This window comes from Melopsittacus undulatus, chromosome 1 (genome assembly GCF_012275295.1).
Source record: "Melopsittacus undulatus isolate bMelUnd1 chromosome 1, bMelUnd1.mat.Z, whole genome shotgun sequence".
Taxonomy (NCBI): domain Eukaryota; kingdom Metazoa; phylum Chordata; class Aves; order Psittaciformes; family Psittaculidae; genus Melopsittacus; species Melopsittacus undulatus.
Genome location: NC_047527.1, coordinates 115,210,283 through 115,227,801, shown reverse-complemented (window position 1 = coordinate 115,227,801; position 17,519 = coordinate 115,210,283). Strand labels below are relative to the sequence as shown.

At 38.3% G+C, this 17,519-nt stretch overlaps 1 protein-coding gene across 1 annotated transcript in view; it reads right to left on the bottom strand.

Moving 5' to 3' along the window:
- PRTFDC1 (phosphoribosyl transferase domain containing 1) overlaps positions 1-13,947 on the bottom strand; it is a 45,724-nt gene extending 31,777 nt beyond the window's left edge. Inside the window, exons 1-3 of the mRNA XM_005152974.4 lie at positions 13,886-13,947; positions 9,503-9,609; positions 7,273-7,456 (exon numbers count right to left, since the gene is read on the bottom strand). Coding sequence (XP_005153031.1) covers positions 7,273-7,456; positions 9,503-9,609; positions 13,886-13,945 — 351 coding nt within the window. The 5' untranslated portion in view covers positions 13,946-13,947. The remainder of the gene's footprint in view (positions 1-7,272; positions 7,457-9,502; positions 9,610-13,885) is intronic.
- Between the last annotated feature and the right edge of the window lie 3,572 nt (positions 13,948-17,519).

The following is a 17,519-nucleotide window of genomic DNA, read 5'->3' as shown; positions in this document are numbered from 1 at the left end:
TGCTACTCAGCATCTAGAAGACATGACATGGTCATAGCTGCACCGTGTACATGGAGCAAAATAAAAGGAACTCACAACCTACCCAAGATAAAATGTGTTAAGTACAAAAGCAAGTGTGGGTTCTCTTTCGTCTCAGGACACGTATTTTTAGCAGGAGATCATAAGCTGTGTTTTCAAGACACACAGGCATAAAGATAAAAAAAAACATTGCAGACACTGCTGTAGAGTCTGGGTATAGATATGAATCATTACCTTAAAGCAACACAGTTGTTTCTTTTGTGCTGTTAAATGAATAAAATAATTTTGAAGTTACTTGCTTTTTGGGGTCAGGGTTACAACATACTGTTTTCAGATATAAAGTTCACACTGACCTTAAAAAAACAAGTTCCTCAGAGGGAACTTCTACTGAAAAAGAACAGATTATTATGCAAAGCAGGAATGTACATTTTACACTCTTCTCTACCCTGATTACAGTCTGATGCCTCATGCTGTTGTGGGTTTTTTTTTAAGATGTAAGTATTTAGTAATGGTGTATGAGAAATAAAGCTACATGGCAGAAAAATAAAATCTTTTACTAAATTTACCAACTGGCTTTCAACTTACTCATTATAAAATCCCTCTGTTACCTTACTCCTGCAGTAGAGAGAATTAGTAAAACTGTTTACTGAGATGGCCTCATACAGCAAAACCATGAAGATTTCTACTAAACAATGCTTGTTTTGTTACTTGTTTTCAGATTTTTGCAGCACTAATGGTCCTGCTTATGCAAAGATTAATAACTAACAGTTGTAAATATATTTCAAACAACTGGAGGCTGAAGAGGAAACAGATCATATCAATGGATTTGTTTGTGAATAGACTTCAATGCAACCATTGTGCATGGATTACAATTCAGAGGTCACTTTTTCACTAGTTATGTCCTGAAAACCATAAATAATGTATAAATTTTAAAGAATTACATTAATTAACCCAATCCACATAATCCTCCAGAAGTTTCTCCAAGTGACTAGCAATCAACATTCCTTTGAAGTTCATTCGTATTTTTTCAGGATGATTTTCAATGCCTTCTTGACATCAGAAAATGCAAAGCACACTTCCAGAATCCATAATTCAGACACTATGTGGAAAACAGATCAATATTCTGTAATGATCTATGCTCAAGATGGAATTAACACCTATGATATAATTTTATTATCAGCAATTCATCTGTTATCTTCTTTCAGAAGTGCGTTGCACAATTTCATAGAATCATAGAATAATTTGGGTTAGAAGGGACCTTTAAAGGTCTCCTAGTTCAACCCCCCCTGCATTGAGCAGAACTAGATCAGGTTGCTCAGAGTCTCTTCCAACCTGACCTTGAACGTTTCTAGGGATAGGGCATCTGCCACCTCTCCAGGCAACCTGTGCCAGTGTTTCACCATCCGCATTGTAAAAACTTTCTTCCTTATGTCTATTCTAAATTTCCCTTCTTTTAGTTTAAAACCATTACTTCTTGTCCGATCACTACAAGCCCTGGTAAAACTCTGTCCCCATCTTAAAAGCCTCCTTTAAGTATAGAAAGGCCACAGTAAAGTCTCCCTGGAGCCTTATCTTGTCTAGGTTGAACGACTCCAACTATCTCAACCTTTCCACAGGAGAGATATTCCAACCCTCTGATAATTTCTGTGGCCCTCTTCTGGACCGACTCAAACAGGTCCATATCTTTCCTATGCTGATGACTGCAGAGTTGGATGCAGTACTCCAGATAGGATCTCCAAGCTACTAAGAATAACAGCATTTATTATAACGGTGTTATTTCAAAATAAAATTTCAGAGACGACTGGTCTTGTCAGTTTAGTCCACATAGGAATAACCAAAGAAATCACGAAAGGCTTGAGCAAAAGTATCTGTCTCACTACTAGTTTAGCTTTCCATGGTTTTCAGTGGGAATAAAAAAAACTATGTCACCAAGATTCACTTGCCTTTCCCCAAAACATTAGGTTTGCTAACATACTTATAGTAATTAAGAAAATTGAATAGACACCTATGGAAAATGATATGGGAATACCAAATGTTTCACATGAACAGTAAATTCTGCAATGCATATAGAAAGCACACACTGGTGTGTGCTTTCCTTTCCTCCCCCGGCCCCTGCCACCAGTTTCAACAGCTCTTATGAGTCTTTCAATTTTTAGCTTCCATTCTCTGTCCACTAAAGAAGTCTTAATTCACATTCACTTTCCCTTCTATTGACACACTGCTGAGAACTTATCAAGAAAGTCTATAGAATCTGCATATTTCCTCTACTTTTCCAATACTCTATACTTTCTCTACTTAATTTTTCCAATTCAATTTCAAAATTGAGCTCTGGTTTAAAGATCATATTTGTCATACCCCTGCAACAGGATTAGGCGATACTGTTGCACCTATTACTAGAGGATTAGATTAGATGAGCCAGAACATACTCTTCTGTGTCAGTCTCTATTTCAACCTTTACCTTTATCAGCTTGTCCTAGATTGTGTCTTCAAAACTGAACAAAGAGAAACTCTAATTATTGTTTGTGAACACTCTTCAGCTATAGTTCTCATGCTATGTTTTTTTACTAAACCACCACATTCAGTCCTTCTCTTCCTGATATCGACGTCCTTGGATTCTTTTGTTCACTCTTTGAGCTTTATCCACAAACATTCTTTCTTATCTAGTCCTACCCCTTAATTTGTAAACACCCTAGTATAATACATTCCTGCTTTCTTTGTTGTACTTCCTTCTGGATTCTTTCATATTAGTTCTTTACTCTGCTAAGGTTATCAATATCCCAAACATACTAAAGAATTTCTGGATCCATGTTTCTTATCTCTCCTGTTGGTGTCATATTCTCCTTATATGACATTGCCAAGCCTAACTTCTTCCTCCATTACTTTTCATCCTTGAATTCAACCCAGCATGTTTCTGAAAATAATTTTGAATTCTTCTATCAACCTGAAACTCTCAACTCTTTTCAACATCAGAGCTCTGATGGAGGAGCAATCACTCAGGAAAATTCTGGTATAGTGAAATTTTAATATATTAGATTTTATTAATCCAGTTTTAAACTCAAAACTTTGCAGTCAGTTCCACTGTTGCTAACTAATGTTATATCAAAATCCAATGTCTTAAAACTTAGTATGTAAGAAGCTGCCAACTTCTATCAGCTCTAATATCAGTGTTTCCAGAATACCTTGTCTTCTACCAAAACTGACATTCAGCTTTCCACACCTGCATCATATGTCATGTGAGGACTATTCTAGTACTTCCGTGTCTACCCACTATACTTGTTGCCTCACTACTCGAGTTTGTTCAAAAAAGTCTATGTTTTCTGTTCTCTGCCTCTTAAAACTCAGAGCTGCTACTTCTCATTCAAATTTCCATCATTAGACTTTATTTTTGTCTTCATCTACTTCCTGACTCTTACCCTTAAGTCTATATGCTTTCATAGATTTATTTCTGAAATCACATATTCTGACATAGTGATTTCTTTTAACTTGCCTGCTGTTCTAGAAGCCTGTAAAATCACCATACAGCCTCTAACCAAATCCCCACCTAAACAATCTCCTTACTTTGAATTCATGTAAGTACACACAATTAAAATGAGAACAAGTGTGTTGTATCACCTGTAAGTCTACAAGAAACAACATTCTCCAAGAATCATATTTTTCTGGAGGAAAACTATTCACCTTTCTTGCAGTCATGATTCTTTCCCATTTCACAATTATTTTTATTACCATTCTTACTGATTAAGAAGCCTTAAAAATCTGAGTTACCAAATGTTATCATGTGTTTCTTTGTAAATTGTCTATTTCTCGATTTACTGATACAAACTTTGCTTACAATTAAGCACACACAATTTTTTACCAATCTACACCTGAGCCTGTAAGCTCCTGTTCACATGTGTAAACTTCTTAACTTTCTCTGAATCATTTTAGAATTCTAGTGAAAAAAAATTACACCAAACCAAAGAAACCCCCCAAACCCCCCAAAACCCCCACCCCAAACTAAAGAAATGGAAAAATACAGTTCAGTTTCTAGAGGAAATAAAAATATGCTTGCAGACAGAGCTGCACCTCCAGCTGCAGCTGCAGAAATTCTATTGAAGGTCTAGGAACTAATACTGATATCTGTAAATATAAACATTATAGCAGAATATAAAAATTGTATACAGTACAACCACATTATTTTTAGGCTATGGTTTCCTAAGTTGGATTCTACTTTGTTTCCTCTAAAAGTAATAATCTAATGGTGTTTTCCCATATTACCTGTATACTACATTCAATAATCTGACGTGCCAATTTAAGATAATGAAACAAGACACCACTTGTAAAACACAGGAAAGTGTGACCAGGCTTATGCATGTATGTCAAACTTCTCAACCCCGATAAAACCATCCTGACTACAGAAGTACAAGCAACCGCTCACCTCGTTAGTATCCTGAGAAACTACATGTATTATGCTTTTTTTGAATGAATTAATTTTTATGAAGTCTAAAAACCAACTTACATGCCCAACTTTCAGCTACATAATATGAAAGCAGATCTTAACATACTAATTACAATTCTAAATTCTGGAATATGAGGACAGGTTTGAAAAACAAAAAGTCATGTAAAGCTGGTCAGATTTGCCATCTCCTTTTCTGTAGTCACATCTATATGCTAGACATCAAAGTACAACATTTTTCACTGATACTTTGCAGTTAAGATATACTTTCACTGATGCCAAGATCTGACTTTGGGTCACAGTTACCACTCATTTTTGCTACACAATTAAACCAAGAAATCCCACTTTCAGTTACAACCTTTAAAAATCAACTAACCTTTCAGTATTGAAGTTGGAATGAAACAATTCAAAAATCCCATGAGTCTGAGCTGAAATTAGTTGTTGGATTTAAACAGCTGGAAGGGGGGAAGGGAGACATATCTGAAGGAAATATATTGAGACCAGCAGGACTCCCTTTAGGAGAGAAACAGAGAACAGTTAGTAAAAGTAAGCGGGATAAATAATATGAGAAGAGCAGTCTATTAAATTAAAAAGGGTTTAAAGGAGAGAGCAGTAATAAGTCTTAACAGGAAATGGAACGGAAAAGGCAAAGAGAAGTTAAGAAGTGGAATTGGTGATGGTCCAAGACTCCATGTGTAAGTATTACCTTTAAGATCATAGTTGTTTGCCTCTAATTAAAGTGTAAAACAATGTGAAGGATATGTTATTACAGAATAAAGTGACATGGGGGATTTGGGAGTCTCATATAAGGTTAGGATAGAGTCACTCAAACTACAACAGCAAGCTCCTCAAGTGTTCTGACCACAGCTATGTTGACAAGGGTACTTTCTCTAAACCCTGGATAGGATATGATATAACAATAACTCAAAATACAAAGGATAGCAGGTAGTGGTACTGGTACTTTAGTCAGCATTACATTTGTGCATATCTCATGGAACAAATCTACCAGTATCAATGTCATTTCAAATTTATATTGACTGCTGTGTCATTTAGCTTCTCAAGACCAGGCAGGTGTCAAGCACTGCTCCAAGCACTCCATCAAACACAGCTTCAGGCTCTAAACATAAGACCTGTTTGGAAGCACCTATAAGAAAAAAATGAGTTATTTTCTAAAAACTAGATGCAAGCACTAGTTCTAGGGAAGGTGCTACCTTCCTACTAAAACATGAGGCTAAGATCCAAAATATGCACAGCCACTAGAAGCTAAGATACCTAGGACTTAGTCTTGATAATGATATCCTTGCATAACAAAATTTGTATTGCGGTTTCAGCTTGATGTAACATGCTTTTATTTGATTTCCTAAGCAATGATGTGAAAATTTCCAAACTTTTATGGTATGTATCTCCTGCCACTCACTGGTTATGGGATAGTATTGATAATAAGAGTTAACTTGTCTACCAAGGAAAGAAATTTTAGAACCAGGGAATCTTCATGCTGGGTAAGAGATATCATAATAGGAAAAGCACGTGTATTACCTATATGCCAAATACAATAAAAAAACGTTTAAGTAATTCCACTATTCATCAATCAGTATTACTGAAATGCTGTCATTGTTACACAAAAAAAAAAGAAAAAGAAAAAAGATTGTATAATTTCCATGTGCTTTTATGTGAGACAAACTTTGTATTTTATTTATTAGTTCTGTAATACTGCCAAATAGCTAGAAATTGTAGAATATTAGTATTGCATATGTCCTTCCTAGACCTGACTAATTCTTGAAAGAGAGGCCCCAGTACCAAATCCTAACCAAATGGCTACAATAGTTTCACATCCACTTTTCTTCCAGGATAGAAAAAGATCAGACTGGATTTATGAAAGTTAGGAAAAGTTTATGGTTACTGGGGTCAGAGCAAAATGCCAACCAACCAACCATATAAACAAACCCTGTCTGTGGAAAGGACATAGAGTTATTGTGAGAACTACTAGACTCAGCAAGTTGCATTGTGCTCAGAGAGAAACTGTATTATCACTCCATTTGTTCAGTGTACTTCCTCAGATATTTCTAGGACAACTTCTAGAAATGTGCCCTCACTACGCTACAGGGTAGATTATAAATGTAGAGCTTATGCAAATAGAAATTGTAATCATGCATTCTAAAAAAAGGCCAGTAATCGCACTATCATTGCCTCACTGAAACAAATGAATCATTATTGCATAATTTCCTCTGAAGATAACAGGAAGTCTTGATCCTTACTTCAACACTGGATTTGGTTCAATGGCTTATTTAATTTTCTTATAAAACACTATCATCATCTGGTGGTGTATTTTGCTACTATATAAACTGCATGGTATGAAGATGAAAGCATTTCATTTAGTTAGCATTAAACATTTAGAATAAGACACAGATTTATTACCTTGCAGTTATGCCAAACTATGTGGGGGTGAGGGTGGAAAATGAAGTAACATGAAATTAACTTGACAGAACTGTTGAAGATTTTGAGAAGAAACAATATGCCAACATTTTACATGATGGAACTCTTTTACATGATGGAATTTTTCTGTCTGAAAGTGAAGACAGACTAGATAAAAAAATACAGATTGAGGATGCTTCATATCCTTATTCATACCATCCATAAAGCATAAAGGGACATGACAAATATTTTGAAAGAAAACCTTACAGATTTTTCAACCAAAAATATTTTTCACACTTTTTCTATAATTTGAGGAGAAAGATAGGTTTTCCATTTATAAAAGTGCACTATATATTATGAACTTACAACCAGAATCTACATAAAGCTGCATAAATGAGTTGTTGACTTACGTGGTAACTTTTCAGTCTAACAAAATCGACTTTCATAGAGATGAACCTTTCTGAATTTCTGCTGAGATTTTTAATGTGCTCCACAAGGTCAGCACAGAACTTGTAGCCACCTTTGAGGACACAGAGAACCACAATATCATTGTCTCCAATATCTTGCATAATATCTTTGGCCAATCGTTCTGTCCTGGGGCAAAAAAATTAAGGATAAAATAACATTAGATGCAGATTCTCTAAGCTCATGGTATGCTTTCCATGCGGTTACAAAGCAACACTATGTATGGCTTGAATGACAGTATGTTTAAGTGTCTTGGCTTGGTCTGGATCAAGTTCATAGTAGGCAGAGAGTGATGCAAAGCATGTGAATCAAACTGATTAACCTTACATTTTATAAAAAGTGTACATTATCACTATGTCATACAGCAAAAGAGAAAAGTGCAAAGAGCTTAAGTGACTTGTTTGAGGTCAGGCACACAAGAATAATCTATGCCTCAAAGAACCCAGAACTGCAGGGTTCCTGTATCTGTCTTCTCTTTGTCAATTCTGCATTTCAAACACATCGTGACAGATGACTGAACCAGAAAGATACACATTCTCTAATATATACCCCATCTTTCAGGATTCCAGTTTTTGGTTTTATTTTTTCTCTAGCCACTTGACACTACATAAATACATTGACCTTCAGTAAAATCTACATGTGTGCATTTACCAGAGAAGAATAAGCACTAAATTGGATATACTAGTTATGAAAAAAAGCTGTCACTTCATTTTCACATCTTTGTACTTGTAATGCTCAAGTAAATTCCATACAGCAGTAATTAGCATTTTTTAGATTTAAGAAAAAATAAGGTATCATTAGATCATCTTGTTTGACCTCATATATGTCATTCCTTTTACTCATGTAAGAATGAAGATTAGTAAATGACTTTCACTTCCTTTACTGAAGATTAGTAAACCAGTCTTTTAGCATCTCTTATGAAGTCTGAAAATAACAAGGAAAAACCTCCCATAAAAAATAAACATTTTGCTAGTGATTTTTATATATATATTCTTCTCAGATTGTCTGATGATTTGAAATTTCAAAAACTGCCAAAGACCATTTTATATTTTAAAAGAGTTTGAACTCCAGCATAGACAAAAACGTACTAATTTCAACTTCTAAATAAAAGACATACAATTTTTTAAACTTATATTTAATAGCTACCAATCCAGAGAATTTTCTCAAGTGCTGAACCTTCTTCCTAAAATTCAACACAATGGTTACTGAAAATGCAATGAAAGAAAGCTTGTGTTTTAAAAATAAAGGAGCCTTAACTCTTCCTTATGAGGGATGTCTACAATCTTCTTTCAAGGAGTTCCAATGAATTCAGTACTTACAACTGGCTGTTTATATGTGGTAGACAGAAAGCTGCAGGCTGAAAAGTCCCATGAAATTCCATTCAGATATTTCCAATAAATACACTGTTGAAAATTACCATTTCAATTTTGTAACTTTTTCAAAAGATTTTGAACAGTTCATCATGAACAGTTAGTGAGCATGAACACTGAGCTGGACTAGCACAAATACCAAAGCAGCACCAGATGCCTACATGGAGAGTACATGGGAACTACAAAGTAAGGAATGCGGGCTGGTCAAGCTTTCACACTGCTACCTTCCAGACCTAGCACCTGGACCCAAACAGTCCCTGACACGCTTTTTGGTTGTGTTGAATGGCAGAAGCCAATAGTGCAGTCAGGAACCGTTAGGTTAATCAGCATTAACAACTTGTACTAGGGAGTTGCCAAAGTTGTACATAACTCAATGTCGGGTTTTCTCCTTTTCGTATTAGAAACACAGGACGGTTTGGGTGCAAGTGAGACTTTCAAGTATAACTATATTCAAAGCTTTGTACTTGCTCTTTCACCTTGAGTTCAGCTCCCTTGTAGTTTACATTCCAATGCCAATTTCACTATATGACCACTTGACTTTTTGTGGCACCAGTCTCATTTAATGCCCAAATCAGATATTCAGTGAAAGAAATTAGACAGGGAGTTGTAAAAGCAATAAATTACAAGTCTGGTATTTCCTAATCTTCAAGTATTTTTTTGTTTGTAAAATTAAATATTTTTATAATTGCTAATACAATATTTTAAGAAAAATATCATATACACAGTCTGTGGATGATGAGCTTTATGAAACAGAGTAATACTACTGATGAAAGAATTTATTTAGTAACATTCAACCAACACATACCTGTCAACAATAATGCCATGTGGTATGAGCACATATTCCAGATCTCCATAGTAGTGCTGAGGATAAGTGAACAAATCCAGACTGTATCCAGGCCAATTGTCTGAAATCTGAAATATCAAATAATGCTGTTAAGAATACTTAATGGTGTTTGACAATACGTAACTGATATAAAATCAGCGTTCTAGTACACTCTTTTGGCTGTTCTAGTACAGTTTATTGGCTTAATTAATCATATGACCTACTCTCTTCCACTCATGATTTACTGTTTCACTTTTCCTGTTAATTATTTTGCTTCTCAGTATACCTGAGAAACCAAATGCTACAGGGGTTTTTTTCACCCACAGAATGTGAGAAATTTCACCTGAAACTATAAACAACTAGACAGAATAAGTATTTAGTACTAAATTAGTGGCAAGACTAAGTTTCTTACTAATTTCAAATTCGAAAGACAAATGTAAGATTACCAGTAAGAAGGGGTTCTCCAATGGGAGATTCAGACAGTGGAATTAAAAGTTGTAAAATCTTACATTAAAATTATACATTTCTGGTATAGAGGTACTTTAAAGTCATACATAAATAAATAAATATTCTACAGATGAAATAGCATGTAGGGCAGGGAGAATAAATTATGTGGTTCATGGAAGGTATCTGTACAAATCAGTGGAAGATTGTACTTCTTGCCAAAGATGAGGTTCTTGATTTACATCAGTCATCAAAGATGAGTGATTACAAAATGTCTACCTCTCAATTTATGATCAGCTACTCTATAAACCCATACATTTACAGAAAAAAATATTTTACAGATTTAATATACTTTAGTTCTATAAGTATTGGGATACAATAATTAGGAGATCCCAGAGCACTGAGTGGCAACAGGGATTAAGTAGGTCAAAAATAAGCCAACAGGTAAAGGCTTCAGAAAGCGCAAACTCATCAGCACAAGAACTAAACAAACTGCAAACCAACAATTTTCAGAATTCCTATGAAAGATGAGACCTGCAGGCTCAAAAGGCATCTTGGAATCTTTACAAAGCTTTGCTTCAATATTGGTTCACAACAAAAAGCAACACCTAATAGGTTTTTTTTACAATCATGTTCCTCAAGTCATATATTCTTTCTTCTTTCTAAGGCTTGCCCACATGAACCTTGAGTAGAGGGATAAATGGTGAGAATCTTGTCTTTGTAAAGTGCACATCTTAATGGCATGTCTGCTAAATATAACCTTTAAAGGCCCATCACTGAAACTAACCTCTGCTTGTAATTTCATGTGGTATAGCAATAAATCATGTCTCCAAAAAACTCAAAGCTAACACAAGGTATTTGACGTTGAGGTGTTCCTCCACATCCAGTCTTCATGAACTTCAGCATAGCCCTGCCTCATGCTGTACAGAAACACTATTCTGCCTTACGGATTTTCACTTGCTTGGGGTTTTTTTTGCATATTCACCGACACCTACAGATGCCTCAGCTGCTGTGTTTTCTTAACTCTGCCCAACTGCTTCTTTATCCCAAAACCAGGTTTTTGTTGGTAACTACCACTGAACACTCCCCCATAAAAAGCATGGCTCGGAGATCACTGGACTTACACAAGCCTTGAAACTAGAAAAAATAAAAAAGTTACTTAGTTATGCTCCTTATTTCCACAGAAACATGAGATTATAAATATCTTCCTTGACAGGGTTTTTAATTAAGAGGCCAATCTTGCTCCAGAAACCCTGCTGCAGGAGGCCTGCGAAGCCAATTTTCCCATCTTCATTTTCAGCATATAAGGGTGGCTGAAACTTTTTAAACATTTTGTAGCAATGAGCTCTCTGGCAGGGTTTTGTTCAAAAGTATCTTAACATAAAAGGAAACAATTTCAGATAGTGATTTAAATTGCCTAAGGACTGCAAGCACCCACTAAGAACCCTCATCAATACTGCTACTGATGCATCCTGGTCAAATTCCACGTGTTTAGTGTGATGCAGAAGATTAAACTAAATGGATAGAAACTTCTTCAGAACTCATCCAAACCAACAGGTTTTACTTAGGTTACAGTAAGTCCTTTAGGAAACAGGATCAGGATGAAATTTTGATTCTCCTATCTATCCTATCTGAATAAAAGAATATAAACTGCATCGATTTGCAATAATACAGAAGTTCTCAGTTACAAGTGCTAGCTGGCATTTGACCAATAAGATTAAATTCACATATACTTTCTAATTAATTATCTTTCGAATATGATAAGCCTATTTCATATTCTTCTTTCTTTTAAGGCACTTCCCAACATTAAGGAGAAATTGTCATCTACCCTAAAGCTATTCACACTTGTATACAATGGGACAATTTTCATGTAACTCTAAATTTTTATGAGTATTCTGCTTATGAATTAAAAAAAAAAGTGTGATTATCCTCAGTTTAATAGCCAAGCATGAAAAAACAGCCACCTCAAATTAAATTTTAAATTCAACTTCTTTTTACTTCTGGCTTTAGCCCTTGAAAATCTGAAGGAAATATTTGCAATTGTTTCAATATAAAGACAGCATTCAACTGGATAAATAAATATACATACTCAATATATCGGTACACAGATGTGTAAAAAAAAATCCCACACTGAAAGAAAGGTCTGTTTTTAAAGTTCAGGCCTGGCATGTTCAAGCAGCCCAGCAGAAATTCTCCAGCAGGTCTTTCAGAAGTTGGTGTGAACACAGACAAAAAGGTACACAAATACATGGCAATACCCAAAAACACTCCCTCGAGGCATTAAGAGAGAGGCCAGAGACATTCAACACTTCTGGAAGCACATTGCTAGTTTTGTTGTGAGGTCTCAGCACAGTACTCACCTCAAAGCAACAAGGATCTGGATTCTGCTTTGGTATAAAGCAAAGGAGCAAGCATCTAGCAAAGTCTAGCTTTGTAAACTTGAATCATGCTGCAAAAGCCTTACTTTTGGTTGGGGGGAGAGATGGGTTGAGGATCACATGCACACATGCATAGTAAGCAGCAGAACATAGTTATGAGAATTCACAGCCTCCTTTGCAATATCCTCACGTTGCTTTGGTGCTAAACACAGACACCCACTTAAAAAAAGTCATTCACAACAGAGGTGCCAGGAGAGGTGGTTGATGTGCAGTGGTTTCAGTCAGAGCTCCAACACACAGCAATAGGTTTCTTTGGCAGGGGATGGAGTGAAGGCTGGTATGGACTGGATGCAACACTGCCTACACAGAGCCCCCAGCTCTGCTCCATGATCTGGGTAGCAGTTCTACACCTTGGTTAAAATCGCAATGCCACAATAAAATACAAACATTCCTAAGGCAGTGACAGTGATGGAATTTGCTTCACAGGAGAATCTGGTTTGTTCCTCAGAATAAGGAGCATATTTATTCATTTCATACAATCATAGAGTGGTTTGGGTTGGAAACGACCTTAAATATAATCTAGTTCCAATCCTCCTGCCGTGGGCACGGGCACCTTCCACTAGACCATGTTGCTCAAAGTCCTGTCCAACCTGGCCCTGAACACTGTCAGGGTTAAGGCAGCCACAGCTTCTGGGCAGCCTGTGACACTGCCTCACCACTCCCATAGCAAAGAATTTCTTCCTTACATCTAACCTAAAGATACCCTCTTTCAGTTTAAAGATATTCCCCTTGTTCTGTCTCTACATAATTTTTGCACAATTTATTTAGCCCCAGTGGTCCTCAAAGCGCACTGCCAAAGTTCGGGCTTCTTCCCACAACAGAAGATCAAGGGGCAGATGGACAGCGTGCTTTTACAGAGCTCACGGGGCCCAGGCCTCTAAGCGTTTTGGTGAACGCCATCCTTGGGCATCCTGACCTCAGTTACTCAAGCTACCTTGTGAAGCGCACAGCCACCTCCGCCACCGCCCGGGGTAATTCAGGACTGTTCTCATGATGGAAACCAGGAGCCCGGTGAAGCCTGGGGAGCCGGCCAGTCTGCCCACCCGTAGTCCGGGGAGCCCGGCGGGGCCGGGTATCGTCCCCATCCGGCAGACCCGCAGGGCTGGGGACAGCGGGCGGCCCGGTGAGGCAGCGCAGTGAGGGGCCGCGGCCCGAGTGCCGGCGAGGGAGCCCGGAGCAGGCTCCGTGAGGGGACAGGCGGGGGCTGGGGGCGGCCTCGGGTGGGGGCCAAGCAGAGAGGCAAGGCAAGGAGTGGAGCCCTGCAGGGAAGGTCCAGGCCAGCGCGGGGGGTCAAGCACAAAGCACCGGGGGGAGCGACAGTCGTGGGGTACGGCGCTGAGGGACGGGGGGAGAAGGGTCTGCGCAGCGCATGGCGGCGGAGGGCGGAAAGGAGCGGAGGGGAAGCGGGGGGATGATCGGGGAGAGGATCGCGCACTGCCGAGCACGACCGCCCGGGGCGGGCCTGGCGACGCTTTGCATTTACCACAACGCCGCGGCCTCCGCCGCTCCGCGCCACTCCGCCGCTCCCGCCTTCCCCGGCCATCTTCCTGCGCCCTGCCGAGGGGCTGCGGCGGGGCGGGGCCGGGCCGGGGGAGAGCGGCTGGGGCTGGGGCTGGCGCCGGCGCCGGGCCGCGGCACAGAGAGGTGTGGGGGAGCCTGGCAGCGGCCGCAAGGGGGGAACCAGATAGAGCTGGCCCCGGGCGAGGGGCTGTAGCCCTGTGATTCGGGCCGGGTCCCCCGCCTCCGAGGCTCGCCAGGCAGGCGCTCGGCAGCTTTTCTTAAGCCGTGACACGATAGGCTGGATAGGTAAAGGTCTCTAAAGAGGACAGGAGATCCGGGCTGTAACTCGTAAACTGAGGTGTACGTGCAGTCATGGGATGGGTGTTGAGAAAGCACTGTACAGGGCACGGGTAGCCTTGGTAAGGTGGAAGCAGCTACCGCCTTGGAGAAGCCAGCGCCAGTGACAGACTGGCAGGATGGTGGAAGGGTTTGGACAGCTAGGTAGGAGGCCTGGGCTGAGTAAGTCAGTGGAGAAGATTAAGCTGGTGTGCTTTAAGCTGACATTTTAACAGGTTTTTGCTTATGCTGTATGGAGAAAAAAGGATGCCAGAAAGCAAACTTCCAATAGTTCATTAATCTTGCTTTCCATCCTTGCTGACTTACGAGCAGGTGCTCCTTCCACAACCCTGTGCATGTGCTAGAGCAAGCTGTGTCTTCCCAGAGCCTTCAGCCCACTGCCATGTTGCTCATGCTGTTGGTCCAGCAGAAGGAAAGCAGATCAGGGTCCACACAGCCTTCTACCCCTCTCCTCCTCCCCCTTCCAATTCTGTTAATATAATTATTAATACTTAGCTTTAACAGCCTCACAGATGAGAGGGACCTTTTTTCTTCTCTTGGGTTGTTCTGATCATAGTCTACCTTTACATTCCCATGTAAGAAGTTCAAATCTGGACTTGCTCTATCCTTTTTATAAGATGGCTTCTGGGCAAAATGCTAACAACCTCTCAGTTCCCCGCAGGGAAAATTAGCTTTTCATTTTCTTAAAAGTGCAAGTTGTTTATAATTTTTGATAATTATCTGTTAAATATACAACTGGTAGAATTCTGCCTTTCCTGCACTGGAAATTATTAAAGGAAGAAGAAGTTGCTTTTAGGGGAGACTTGGATATAATGAAATATGCTTACTGATACCTGAGGGGCTTTTACCATTCAAGTAAGCAGACATTTCAAGTTGGTACACTACTTTTCTGAAATGTAGTCATTGAGACAGGTAGGTCACAAGTCATAACAGCTGAATCCAGAGGACACTATGGGTCTGTCTACAACAGGAGTTTGTTGTCCAATGTGGGCTGGCTTTTACTTGCATTCTGCTAGTGCACTTACATTAGAACTGATAGACAATTAATAGCTTAGGCATCTGGTGTTAAGAAAACTTCTATAAACAAATCCCCAATTAAAATCTGGCTAAACGCTAAAGCAATTAAAAATCATTTTGGAGTAAATGCTTTGTTTCTTATATGAAGCCAGATTTGTTTGCTTTTTGGCGGATTAAGGAACTATTTTTAGATGTATTTTTGCTACCATGGACAACATGTCTGAAAGAACAGAAGACCAGGTTTACAAAGTGACACTGGCTGACTCCAGAATGTCTGCCACAGAAGTGATGCCTGTATATGAAGACTGAGTTATACTGGAGAAAAAAAAAAACCAGTTCCTTTAATAGTGCTTTAAAATAAACTTAATAAAAAGTAATGAATTTGATAAACAGCATATAAAGACTTGCACAAACCTACATAAATAAAAATATTTTTGCAAAATATATAGTAGATTTTCATAATGGGCAAAATCCCTAAAGACGTTTGCCTTTCAATTGCCTGTGAACATTTCATACAACTATTAAGAAAGAAAGTTGAATATTTCATCTAAAACTGGGGATTAAATGCTACTGATTTGTACCCACAACCAGTTTTCAAGATTTCAAGATTTTTCTTGCTTGGAGATGGGAAAAACCCCTCCTAAAGCACACATTCACTCTAGACCCAATGCATTTTGACTTGGTTACCACCACATTACAGATAAAACTGCTGTTGCAGAAACAGAACTCGGCTCTATAGTTCTGAAGCTATTTGGATTACAGCTAGAAACTCAGATCAGTTTTGCCACTGCTGTATGAGTACTGATTTCTTCTAACTTCGTGACTAGTTGGGTTATTATTACAATCTTCTGTGTTTTAAACGGCATTCTTTATCAGACTACTGCAATACAGGAGATTGTTGTAACTACACTACAGAGAGAAACTTAACAATTTTAAAAATACTAACATGAACAAGATGCTAAAAAATAAATTCCTCCGGCATTGTACTGAAAAACTTAAGCAGGAAATGTTTATTCTTCCTGTCAAGGTTGGATGACTGCATTTTGTCAAGTCTTCCTTTTGGTATTCTTCTCTTCCAACAACTTCCCAGGACTCATTTAATAGGTAAAATGAAGTGTCATGTCTTGCTAATAACAATAAATACGAGTATGGAAATTAAAAGCTAGATATATTTAGCTGGGGTACATTTGAAGGGTAGTGCTGCTATCAGCAGCCACTGGTCCAACCCACAGAGTTGCTCTTCTCCATGTAAGATATTTTCACTGGCATAAAATGTATTTTTTTGTTTATTTATTTGATTTATTTTTTTTAGTTTTGTTGCAAATGAGACAAATTCCTTGTTCTGTAAACCAAGAGAATTAATAGCAACCAGAATTCATGAGGTTCTTTGTACATGATGGAAATGAAGCTGCCAAGGATTTTGCTTGTTAGTAACACTGATTTTTTTTTAGTATGAACTGGTGTAGAATGTATGAATTTACTGTGGGTTTTCAAAGCCTTTTTTTTTTATTAAGGCCAAAAAATTATTATCTGAAACTTGATATTGAGGCCTTAACTGTGAGAAAGACTGTAAGCATTCTGTAAAGCATTTCTATTATCTTTGTTTAGAACTAAAAATAGAAGGAAAAGGATAAGCACTTTTAGACGTACAACCATGGAAAATTATCAGAGAGGAAAAGAACAAATAAAATAGGGTAGATCATACTAACACGTAGGTCTGGGTAGGTCTGGACACGTAGCCAAAAGACATAAAGGAGCAGATGGAAGACGTGACACATAGAGAAACAAAGCAGAGTTTAGACTTATATGCAAATCCCTTATTGTACCTTGGGCCTTTACAGAATTAACTTCACAATTTCAGTAACACATCTTTTCTTCTCTTACCCTGTTACTGATAAAAGCAGGACATGCAGTATCTACCATTTTACAACTCTAATGTAAAGGAATGTTGAAAATACAAGGTTGGGGTCAGGGATATATGAAGAAAGCAGCCCAAGACAAACATTATTGTGGAGTTACCTGTTCACCTTTGCAACTCCAGTATGTATTCTCCTTCCAAGAAGTCATAACAAACATTTGATAGCTCAGTTTGATATGTAAACACCAAAAATAGCCAAGAAAGGCACGAAAATACAGAATATTTCAAGAGTTATGGCGTACCTAGATAGAAGCTTGCCAATTAGAGGATGAAGTAAGAGCTTTTATTCTTGTTCTGCCTGTTGCTTGCAGCTGTTATGTGAACA